At 38.9% G+C, this 13590-nt stretch overlaps 1 protein-coding gene across 1 annotated transcript in view; it reads left to right on the forward strand.

Annotated features, from left to right (window-relative positions):
* The first annotated feature begins 4765 nt into the window (after positions 1-4765).
* Positions 4766-13590, forward strand: part of LOC139758855 (uncharacterized) — a 123994-nt gene continuing 115169 nt past the window's right edge. Inside the window, exon 1 of the mRNA XM_071680718.1 lies at positions 4766-4982. Coding sequence (XP_071536819.1) covers positions 4835-4982 — 148 coding nt within the window. The 5' untranslated portion in view covers positions 4766-4834. The remainder of the gene's footprint in view (positions 4983-13590) is intronic.

The raw sequence follows: 13590 nt of genomic DNA on the forward strand, positions 1-13590 counted from the left end.
CCTCTTCCTTGCTTCACCATATGAAATGTTCTCCTTTGCCTTAACTGTCCAGACTTCCTTCTCAAACTTGTACCGAGGACATTCTCGGTACGAGCTTGGGTGGTTGCCTCTCCCCCACAGTCAACGCACAGTACCACCTTGGCTGTACAATTGTCAGCAACCTGGTCCTCGCTGCCACACTTTCCACATCGAGATGAAAGAGTACAATATTTTCACCACGACCAAACCCTTGCCATATATAACATGGCAAGATGTTCGGTATGTAAGGTCTCACAGCTACCTTAACCTAACCTACGGCAATATTCTTTGGCAATTTGGATTTTCCGAAAGAGTGATCAGGGAGATTGTACGTGGCTCGCCGTCAATTAGTTTTGTCACCTCTCACATGTTCGAACAATTCTGTCCAACCATCAGCCTTCGTGAAATGTACCAGTGGTCCAGCAACACCAGAAACACCGGTCAACACTCACTTGCCTGTAAACACAAAGAGAGAAAACTCAGAAAATAAACACATTAAATTTAGGGGAGGAAATGGGGGAAAGCTTCACTAAGCTAAAGAGCTAAGCCAAAAAAAACGGTAAATAAGGGAACCCCTCTTTTACCAGTTCTGGTGACACTGCTTAGCTTGCTATTTTTGTACATGGCAGAACTGCAGATTCTGAAGTCAGTGATGAATTGATGCAATCAACTAACATAAAAGGTAATACTATGGGTGAAGATGTATTCAATAGTAATAGATACATTTTTGAAACAATCTAAAGTTACACAAAATCACTGGTATAAGAACAGATGGAGCTCCAGCTCTGGTTGTGTTTGATGAAGGTGCCGCCTGTAGAACTTGAAGCTGAACGAGAATGAGAATGATAGATCTCCTAAGACAGGTGTCAAACCGCATTACTTAACAAGAAATTTGTTCCCTAAAAGAATCAATGTGAATCATGTAATGCCACTTGTTATTTCTACTGTGAATGATATCAGACATATAGTCTTCATTATAGGTACTTATATCAGAACATATAGTCTTCATTATAGGTACTTATATCAGAACATATAGTCTTCATTATAGGTAGTTATATCAGAACATATAGTCTTCATTATAGGTACTTATATCAGAACATATAGTCTTCATTATAGGTAGTTATATCAGAACATATAGTCTTCATTATAGGTAGTTATATCAGAACATATAGTCTTCATTATAGGTACTTATATCAGAACATATAGTCTTCATTATAGGTACTTATATCAGAACATATAGTCTTCATTATAGGTACTTATATCAGAACATATAGTCTTCATTATAGGTAGTTATATCAGAACATATAGTCTTCATTATAGGTACTTATATCAGAACATATAGTCTTCATTATAGGTAGTTATATCAGAACATATAGTCTTCATTATAGGTAGTTATATCAGAACATATAGTCTTCATTATAGGTACTTATATCAGAACATATAGTCTTCATTATAGGTAGTTATATCAGAACATATAGTCTTCATTATAGGTAGTTATATCAGAACATATAGTCTTCATTATAGGTAGTTATATCAGAACATATAGTCTTCATTATAGGTAGTTATATCAGAACATATAGTCTTCATTATAGGTACTTATATCAGAACATATAGTCTTCATTATAGGTAGTTATATCAGAACATATAGTCTTCATTATAGGTAGTTATATCAGAACATATAGTCTTCATTATAGGTAGTTATATCAGAACATATAGTCTTCATTATAGGTAGTTATATCAGAACATATAGTCTTCATTATAGGTAGTTATATCAGAACATATAGTCTTCATTATAGGTAGTTATATCAGAACATATAGTCTTCATTATAGGTACTTATATCAGAACATATAGTCTTCATTATAGGTAGTTATATCAGAACATATAGTCTTCATTATAGGTAGTTATATCAGAACATATAGTCTTCATTATAGGTACTTATATCAGAACATATAGTCTTCATTATAGGTAGTTATATCAGAACATATAGTCTTCATTATAGGTACTTATATCAGAACATATAGTCTTCATTATAGGTACTTATATCAGAACATATAGTCTTCATTATAGGTAGTTATATCAGAACATATAGTCTTCATTATAGGTAGTTATATCAGAACATATAGTCTTCATTATAGGTAGTTATATCAGAACATATAGTCTTCATTATAGGTACTTATATCAGAACATATAGTCTTCATTATAGGTAGTTATATCAGAACATATAGTCTTCATTATAGGTAGTTATATCAGAACATATAGTCTTCATTATAGGTACTTAGAACATATAGTCTTCATTATAGGTAGTTATATCAGAGCATATAGTCTTCATTATGGGTAGTTATATCAGAACATATAGTCTTCATTATAGGTAGTTATATCAGAACATATAGTCTTCATTATAGGTAATTAGAACATATAGTCTTCATTATAGGTAGTTATATCAGAACATATAGTCTTCATTATAGGTACTTATATCAGAACATATAGTCTTCATTATAGGTACTTATATCAGAACATATAGTCTTCATTATAGGTACTTATATCAGAACATATAGTCTTCATTATAGGTAGTTATATCAGAACATATAGTCTTCATTATAGGTAGTTATATCAGAACATATAGTCTTCATTATAGGTAGTTATATCAGAACATATAGTCTTCATTATAGGTACTTATATCAGAACATATAGTCTTCATTATAGGTAGTTATATCAGAACATATAGTCTTCATTATAGGTACTTATATCAGAACATATAGTCTTCATTATAGGTACTTAGAACATATAGTCTTCATTATAGGTAGTTATATCAGAATATATAGTCTTCATTATAGGTACTTATATCAGAACATATAGTCTTCATTATAGGTAGTTATATCAGAACATATAGTCTTCATTATAGGTACTTATATCAGATAATATAGTCTTCATTATAGGTAGTTATATCAGAACATATAGTCTTCATTATAGGTACTTAGAACATATAGTCTTCATTATAGGTAGTTATATCAGAACATATAGTCTTCATTATAGGTACTTATATCAGAACATATAGTCTTCATTATAGGTAGTTATATCAGAACATATAGTCTTCATTATAGGTACTTATATCAGAACATATAGTCTTCATTATAGGTACTTATATCAGAACATATACTCTTCATTATAGGTAGTTATATCAGAACATATAGTCTTCATCATAGGTAGTTATATCAGAACATATAGTCTTCATTATAGGTACTTAGAACATATAGTCTTTATTATAGGTAGTTATATCAGAACATATAGTCTTCATTATAGGTACTTATATCAGAACATATAGTCTTCATTATAGGTAGTTATATCAGAACATATAGTCTTCATTATAGGTACTTAGAACATATAGTCTTCATTATAGGTACTTATATCAGAACATATAGTCTTCATTATAGGTACTTATATCAGAACATATAGTCTTCATTATAGGTAGTTATATCAGAACATATAGTCTTCATCATAGGTAGTTATATCAGAACATATAGTCTTCATTATAGGTACTTAGAACATATAGTCTTCATTATAGGTAGTTATATCAGAACATATAGTCTTCATTATAGGTACTTAGAACATATAGTCTTCATTATAGGTAGTTATATCAGAACATATAGTCTTCATTATAGGTACTTATATCAGAACATATAGTCTTCATTATAGGTACTTATATCAGAACATATAGTCTTCATTATAGGTACTTATATCAGAACATATAGTCTTCATTATAGGTACTTATATCAGAACATATAGTCTTCATTATAGGTACTTAGAACATATAGTCTTCATTATAGGTAGTTATATCAGAACATATAGTCTTCATTATAGGTAGTTATATCAGAACATATAGTCTTCATTATAGGTACTTATATCAGAACATATAGTCTTCATTATAGGTACTTATATCAGAACATATAGTCTTCATTATAGGTAGTTATATCAGAACATATAGTCTTCATTATAGGTAGTTATATCAGAACATATAGTCTTCCTTATAGGTAGTTTTGAAATTTGTTTTATATAATCATGGTTCAGAATACGTCGTCACGTATCATTGCAAAGTGCAATGGCTAATAAGCACAGGATATTTGATAAGATTTTACGACATCTGTGAAGGGGTAAAGGTGCTTAAGCCACATCAACTATATAACCGTCAGTATAGTTCGCTGTGGGCTGATTATCACGGTAAGGATTCGAACGTGGGACAACCCCAGCCTGAACATGGCCGGGGACGTGATCGCTACGCCAAGGGAGCCAGTGTGAATGTGTGTGTGTGTGTGTGTGAATTAGATGCCATGTGCCAAATATACTTATCTTCCTGTTAGGCTTAATCATTGTGTTAGGGTTGAGCTTACATGAAACATATTTACATATAAACCACATTTAATTTCATCTGTACAAACATCTGTACAAAGACTCGATTTCGCAGTTGGTGAGTGTACTGCGCAGTGATGTGAGGACAGCGGTGGCCAGTGACGGGATTTCCCGAGGTAATTTCCCCAGCGACACAACACAGTCGCTGACCCACCACCCCTCACTGTGGTCGTAATGTCTTGTGACAACATTTAATTCAATCTGAATATTTTGAAGGCTTACAGAATTTACGATGGACAAATTATGCAAACGGCTGTCGACGATAAAAAGAATCTAGTTCAGTGAAATGAAGGATGAATCATATCATTCATTATACAGTAAATACGAATAATAATAATGCCAGTATCGGTCAGGGTATAAGCAGGGCGAGCGGGCGAGCGAAGCCTAGCTTGCCTCAGTAGTCCAGTGATAATGCATTATACTATGTTGACGTGCTCCGCTCTCCTGACGTGGCTGCTGCTGTGTTCCGCCAGTGAACAACAAACTGCAGCAATATCTGCAGCTCATGAGGACGTCAGCCTGAGGCAACTTGGAGAACCTTCACACTCAGAAAATTCAGGTATGTACTACATGTCTAGCTACAGACACCCCCAAACAGCAAGTACTGACTGACTGCCATAACATCTTTCGGAACTTGATAACCAATGGTGTATACAAGATAGAATGAGTTAGTGGCCTTAGCGATTAGTAATTGTCACCAGATTTATTTCAATAAATAGAAAAAGCCATTACCTTGGTGATTACCTGTAATCACCAGGATTTCACGTTTTGATCAGTAGAACAAGCCAGTGGCCTGGTGATTAGTAGCGATCACCGGGATTTATTATATTAATCAGTGGAACAATCCAATGGTCCTGGTGACTATTAGTGATTACTTGGATTTGCTGTTTTCATGAAGAGAACAAGCCAGTGGTCCTTGAGGTTATCAATAACCAGGATGAGTTGTCACTGTCATAATAGATTGAACCAGTGGCCTGGTGATTAGTATGACCACCAACATTAGTTATTTCAATCAGTAGACTGAGCCGTTGGCTTTGGTGATTGGTATTGATCACAACGATAACTTGATATTTTCACCAATAGAATGAGCCTTAAGCCCGAGTGATTAATGGAGATGAACAAGATTAGTTATTAGTTTAAACCAATACTTTTAGCCAGTGCCAAGGTGATTAGTAATGACTGACAGGATGAGTTGTTATTTTAGACAAGAGAAAAAGCCTGAAGGCGTTGGTGATTAGTAGTGATCATTAGGATGATTTATTGTTGTAGTCATCAAATACAGTTCTCACACGTCCATAAGGAACAGAGTTTAGAGCGGTTGAATTCCGTCAGCCTCACATTACTCAGTCAACAATGTCATCAGACTTACTGTCACAACGTGTACGAATATGAACACAGTGCTTATGAACTTGCACTGTCATACAACACATACTTGCCCTCCATTTATGGATCTGGAGAACGCATATGATAAGGTTGATAGAGATGCTTCATAGAAGGTTTCAAGAGTATATGGTGTGGGAGGTAAGTTACTAGAAGCAGTGAAAAGTTTTTACCAAGGATGTAAAGCATGTGTACGAGTAGGAAGAGAGGAAAGTGATTGGTTCCCAGTGAATGTCGGTCTGCTGCAGGGTGTGTGATGTCTCCACGGTTGTTTAATTAGATTATGGATGGGGTGTTTAGGGAGGTAAATGGAAGAGTTTTGGAAAGAGGGGCAAGTATGCAGTCTGTTGTAGATGAGAGAGCTTGGAAGGTGAGTCAGTTGTTTTTTGCCGATGATACAGCTCTAGTCGCTGATTCGTGTGAGAAACTGCAGAGGTTGGTGACTGAGTTTGGAAAAGTGTGTACACATGCCTTACATCCTTGATAAAAACTTTTCACTGCTTCTAGCAGCTTACCTCCAACACCATATACTCTTAGTATCTTCAACAAAGCATCTCAATCAACCATATCATATGCCTTCTCCAGATCGGAGAGCAAAAATGGGTATGTTTACAAGAATAGTGTTTCCAAACAATATTATATGGTTGCGAGGCATGGGCTATAGATAGGGTTGGACGGAAGAAGGTGGATGTGTTGGAAATGAAATGTGGTGTGAGGTGGTTTGATCGAGTAATTAATGATACAGTAAGAGAGATGTGTTGAAATATAGAGAGTGTGGTTGAGAGAGCAGAAGAGGGTGTGTTGAAATGGTTTGGACGTATGGAGAGAATGAGTGAGGAAAGATTGACAAAGAGGATATATGTGTCAGAGGTGAAGGGAGCAAGGAGAAACGGAAGACCAAATTGGAGATGTAAGGATGGGGTGAAAACTTTTGAGCGATCGGGGTCTGAACATACAAGAGGGTGAGAGCCGTGTTAGGAAAGATTGAATTGGAACGATGTGGTATACCGGGGTCGACGTGCTGTCAATTGACTGATCCAGAGCATGTAAAGCGTCTTGGGTAAACCTTGGAAAGGTCTGTAGGGCCTGGATGTGGATAGGGAGCGGTGATTTCGGTGCATTATACATGACAGCTAGAGACTGAGTGTGAACGAATAGGGCCTTTTTGTCTGTATTCCTGGCACTGCCTCGCTAAATCAGGGGATAGCGATGCTGTTTTCCTGTGGGGTGGGGTATCGACGAGGGTGGATGAAGGCAAGTATGAATATGTACGTGTGTATGTATGTAATGTCTGCGTATGTGTATGTATATGAATGTATATTTTGATATGCATATGTGCGTATATGGGCGTTCATGTACATATATGTGTATATCAGTGGATAGGCCATTCTTCGTCTGTTTCCTAGTGCTACCTCGCGGACGTAGGAAACAGCGACTATATATATATATATATATATATATATATATATATATATATATATATATATATATATATATATATATATATATATATATATATTTTTTTTTTTTTTTTTTTTTTGCTTTGTCGCTGTCTCCCGCGTTTGCGAGGTAGCGCAAGGAAACAGACGAAAGAAATGGCCCAACCCCCCCCATACACATGTATATACATACGTCCAAACACACGCAAATATACATACCTACACAGCTTTCCATGGTTTACCCCAGACGCTTCACATGCCTTGATTCAATCCACTGACAGCACGTCAACCCCAGTATACCACATCGATCCAATTCACTCTATTCCTTGCCCTCCTTTCACCCTCCTGCATGTTCAGGCCCCGATCACACAAAATCTTTTTCACTCCATCTTTCCACCTCCAATTTGGTCTCCCTCTTCTCCTCTTTCCCTCCACCTCCGACACATATATCCTCTTGGTCAATCTTTCCTCACTCATTCTCTCCATGTGCCCAAACCATTTCAAAACACCCTCTTCTGCTCTCTCAACCACGCTCTTTTTATTTCCACACATCTCTCTTACCCTTACGTTACTTACTCGATCAAACCACCTCACACCACACATTGTCCTCAAACATCTCATTTCCAGCACATCCATCCTCCTGCGCACAACTCTATCCATAGCCCACGCCTCGCAACCATACAACATTGTTGGAACCACTATTCCTTCGAACATACCCATTTTTGCTTTCCGAGATAATGTTCTCGACTTAGACACATTCTTCAAGGCTCCCAGAATTTTCGCCCCCTCCCCCACCCTATGATCCACTTCCACTTCCATGGTTCCATCCGCTGCCAGATCCACTCCCAGATATCTAAAACACTTCACTTCCTCCAGTTTTTCTCCATTCAAACTCACCTCCCAATTGACTTGACCCTCAACCCTACTGTACCTGATAACCTTGCTCTTATTCACATTTACTCTTAACTTTCTTCTTTCACACACTTTACCAAACTCAGTCACCAGTTTCTTCAGTTTCTCACATGAATCAGCCACCAGCGCTGTATCATCAGCGAACAACAACTGACTCACTTCCCAAGCTCTCTCATCCCCAACAGACTTCATACTTGCCCCTCTTTCCAAAACTCTTGCATTCACCTCCCTCACAACCCCATCCATAAACAAATTAAACAACCATGGAGACATCCCACACCCCTGCCGCAAACCTACATTCACTGAGAACCAATCACGTTCCTCTCTTCCTAAACGTACACATGCCTTACATCCTCGATAAAAACTTTTCACTGCTTCTAACAACTTTCCTCCCACACCATATATTCTTAATACCTTCCACAGAGCATCTCTATCAACTCTATCATATGCCTTCTCCAGATCCATAAATGCTACATACAAATCCATTTGCTTTTCTAAGTATTTCTCACATACATTCTTTTGATATATATATATATATATATATATATATATATATATATATATATATATATATATATATATATATATATATATATATATTTATTTATTTATTTATTTTGCTTTGTCGCTGTCTCCCACGTTAGCTAGGTAGCGCAAGGAAACAGACGAAAGAATGGCCCAAACCACCCACATACACATTTATATACATACATGTCCACACGCGTAAATATACATACCTATTCATCTCAACGAATACATATATATATACACACACAGACATATACATATATACACATGTACATAATTGACACCGTCTGCCTTTATTCATTCCCATCGCCACCTCGCCACACATGAAATGGCAACCCCCTAACCCCGCATGTGCGCGAAGTAGCGCTAGGAAAAGACAACAAATGCCACATTCGTTCACACTCAGTCTCTAGCTGTCATCTTTAATGCACTGAAACCACAGCTCCATTTCCATATCCAGGCTCCAGAGAACTTTCCATGGTTTACCCCAGACGCTTCACATGCCCTGGTTCAATCCATTGACAGCACGTCCATTACGGTATACAGCATCGTTCCAATTCACTCTATTCCTTGCACGCCTTTCGCCCTCTTGCATGTTCAGGCCCCGATCAATCAAAATCTTTTTCACTCTATCTTTCCACCTCCAATTTGGTCTCCCACTTCTCGACGTTCCTTCCACCTCTGACACATATATCGTCTTGGTCAATCTTTCCTCACTCTGTCTCTCCATGTGACCATACCATTTCAAAACACCCTCTTCTGCTCTCTCAACCACACTCTTTTTATTACCACACATCTCTCTTACCCTATTATTACTTACTCGATCAAACTACCTCACACCACACATTGTCCTCAAACATCTCATTTCCAGGACATCCACCCTCCTCCGCACAACTCTATCTATAGCCCACGCCTCGCAACCATATAACATTGTTGGAACCACTATTCCTTCAAACATACCCATTTTTGCTTTACGAGATAACGTTCTCGACTTCCACGCATTCTTCAACGCTTCCAGAAGTTTCGCCCCCTCCTCCACCCTAAGATTCACTTCCGTTTCCATGGTTCTATCCGCTGCCAGATTTACTCCCAGATGTCTAAAACACTTCACTTCCTCCAGTTTCTCTCCGTTCAAACTTATCTCCCAATTGACTTGACCCTCAACCCTACCGTACCTCATAACCTTGTTCTTTATTCTTAACTTTCTTCTTTCACACACTTTACCAAGCTCAGTCACCAGCTTCTGCAGTTTCTCAAATGAATCAGCCACCAGCGCTGTATCATCAGCGAACAACAACTGACTGACTTCCCAAGCTCTCTCATCCACAACAGACTGCATACTTGCCCCTCTTTCCAAAAGTCTTGCATTCACCTCCCTAACAACCCCATCCATAAACAAATTAAACAACCATGAAGACATAACACACCCCTGCCGCAAACCTACATTCACTGAGAACCAATCACTTTCCTCTCTTCCTACACGTACACATGCCTTAAATCCTCGATAAAAACTTTTCACTGCTTCTCGCAACTTGCCTCCCACACCATATATTCTTAATACCTTTCACAGAGCATCTCTATCAACTCTATCATATGCCTTCTCCAGATCCATAAATTCTACATACAAATCCATTTGCTTTTCTAAGTATTTCTCGCATACATTCTTCAAAGCAAACACCTGATTCACGCATCCTCTACCACTTCTAAAACCACACTGCTCTTCCCCAATCTGATGCTCTGTACACACCCTCCCCTCCTTGTATTTTGACTTTCTAAAAGGGGAAACAGAAGAAGGAGTCACGCGGGGAGTGCTCATCCTCCTCGAAGGCTCAGATTGGGGTGTCTAAATGTGTGTGGATGTAACCAAGATGAGAAGAAAGGAGAGATAGGTAGTATGTTTGAGGAAAGGAACCTGGATGTTTTGGCTCTGAGTGAAACGAAGCTCAAGGGTAAAGGGGAAGACTGGTTTGGGAATGTCTTGGGAGTAAAGTCAGGGGTTAGTGAGAGGACAAGAGCAAGGGAAGGAGTAGCACTACTCCTGAATCAGGAGTTGTGGGAGTATGTGATAGAGTGTAAGAAAGTAAATTCTAGATTGATATGGTTAAAACTGATAGTTGATGGAGAGAGATGGGTGATTATTGGTGCATATGCACCTGGGCATGAGAAGAAAGATCATGAGAGGCAAGGTGTTTTGGGAGCAGCTGAATGAGTGTGTTAGTGGTTTTGATGCACAAGACCGGTTTATAGTGATGGGCGATTTGAATGCAAAGGTGAGCAATGTGGCAGTTGAGGGAATAATTGGTAAACATGGGGTGTTCAGTGTTGTAAATGGAAATGGTGAAGAGCTTGTGGATTTGTGTGCTGAGAAAAGACTGGTGATTGGGAATACCTGGTTTAAAAAGCGAGATATACCTAAGTATAGGTATGTAAGTAGGATAGATGGCCAAAGAGCGTTGCTGGATTATGTGTGAATTGTTAGGCGCGCGAAAGAGAGACTTTTGGATGTTAATGTGCTGAGAGGTGCAGCTGGAGGGAAGTCTGATCATTATCTTGTTGAGGCGAAGGTGAAGATTTGTAGAGGTTTTCAGAAAAGAAGAGAGAATGTTGGGGTGAAGAGAGTGGTGAGATTAAGTGAGCTTGGGAAGGAGACTTGTGTGAGGAAGTACCAGGAGAGACTGAGTACAGAATGGAAAAAGGTGAGAGCAAAGGAGGTAAGGGGAGTGGTGGAGGAATGGGATGTATTTAGGGAAGCAGTGATTGCTTGCGCAAAAGATGCTTGTGGCATGAGAAGCGTGGAAGGTGGGTTGATTACAAAGGGTAGCGAGTGGTGGGATGAAGAAGTAAGATTATTAATCAAAGAGAAGAGAGAGGCATTTGGACGATTCTTGCAGGTAAAAAATGGAAATGAGTGGGAGATATATAAAAGAAAGAGGTAGGAGGTCAAAAGAAAGGTGCAAGAGGTGAAAAAGAGGGCAAATGAGAGTTGGGGTGAAAGAGTATCATTAAACGGAGAATAAAAAGATGTTTTGGAAGGAGGTAAATAAAGTGCGTAAAACAAGGGAGCAAATGGGAACTTCAGTGTAGGGCGCAAATGGGGAGGTGATAACAAGTAGTGGTGATGTGAGAAGGAGATGGAGTGAGTATTTTGAAGGTTTGTTGAATGTGTTTGATGATAGAGTGGCAGATATAGGGTGTTTTGGTCGAGGTGGTGTGCAAAGTGAGAGGGTTAGGGAAAATGATTTGGTAAACAGAGAAGAGGTAGTTAAAGCTTTGCGGAAAATGAAAGCTGGCAGGGCAGTATGTTTGGATGGTATTGCATTGGAATTTATGAAAAAAGGGGGTGACTGTATTGTTGACTGGTTGGTAATGTTATTTAATTTATGTATGATTCATGATGAGGTGCCTGAGGATTGGCAGAATGCTTGCATAGTGGCATTGTACAAAGGCAAAGGGGATAAAAGTGAGTGCTCAAATTGCAGAGATATAAGTTTGCTGAGTATTCCTGAGAAATTATATTGGAGGGTAGTGATTGAGAGGGTGAAGGCATATATACATACCTATACATCTCAACATGTACATAATTCATACTGTCTGCCCTTATTCATTTCCGTCGCCACCCCGCCGCACATGAAATGACAACCCCCTCCCCCTGCATGTGCGCGAGGTAGCGCTAGGAAAAAGACAACAAAACACATTCGTTCACACTCATTCTCTAACTGTCATGTATAATGCACCAAAACCACAGCTCCCTTTCCACATCCAGGCCCCCCACAACTTTTCATGGTTTACCCCAGACGCTTCACATGCCCTGGTTCAAACCAATGACAGCACGTCGACCCCAGTATACCACATCGTTACAATTCACTCTATTCCTTGCACGCCTTTCACCCTCCTACATGTTCAGGCCCCGATCACTCAAAATCTTTTTCACTCCTTTCCACCTCCAATTTGGTCTCCCACTTCTCGTTCCCTCCACCTCTGACACATATATCCTCTTGGTCAATCTTTCCTCACTCATTCTCTCCATCTGACAAAACCATTTCAAAAAACCTTCTGCTCTCTCAACCACACTCTTTTTATTACCACACATCTCTCTTACCCTTACATTACTTACTTGATCAAACCACCTTACACCACATATTGTCCTCAAACAGCTCATTTCCAGCACATCCACCCACCTCCGCACAGCTCTATCTATAGCCCACGCCTCGCAACCATACAACATTGTTGGAACCACTATTCCTTTAAACATACCCATTTTTGCTTTCCGAGATAATGTTCTCGACTTCCACACATTCTTCAAGGCTCCCAAAATTTTCACCCCCTCCCCCACCCTATGATTCACTTCCGCTTCCATGGTTCCATCCGCTGCCAAATCCATTGCCAGATATCTAAAACACTTCACTTCCTCCAGTTTTTCTCCATTCAAACTTACCCCCCAATTGACTTGATCCTCAACCTTGCTGTATCTAATAACCTTGCTCTTATTCACATTTACTTTCAACTTTCTTCTTTCACACTCTTTACCAAACTCAGTCACCAGCTTCTGCAGTTTCTCACATGAATCAGCCACCAGCGCTGTATCATCAGCGAACAACAACTGACTCACTTCCCAAGCTCTCTCTTCCACAACAGACTTCATACTTGCCCCTCTTTTCAAAACCCTTGCATTCACCTCCCTAACAACCCCATCCATAAACAAATTAAACAACCATGAAGACATCACACACCCCTCCCGCAAACCTATATTCACTGAGAACCAATCACTTTCCTCTCTTCCTACACGTACACATGCCTTACATCCTCGATAAAAACTCTTCACTGCTTCTAACAACTTGCCTCCCACACCATATATTCTTAATACCTTCCACAGAGCATCTCTATCAACTCTATCATATGCCTTCTCCA

This window comes from Panulirus ornatus, chromosome 31, assembly GCF_036320965.1.
Source record: "Panulirus ornatus isolate Po-2019 chromosome 31, ASM3632096v1, whole genome shotgun sequence".
Lineage (NCBI taxonomy): Eukaryota > Metazoa > Arthropoda > Malacostraca > Decapoda > Palinuridae > Panulirus > Panulirus ornatus.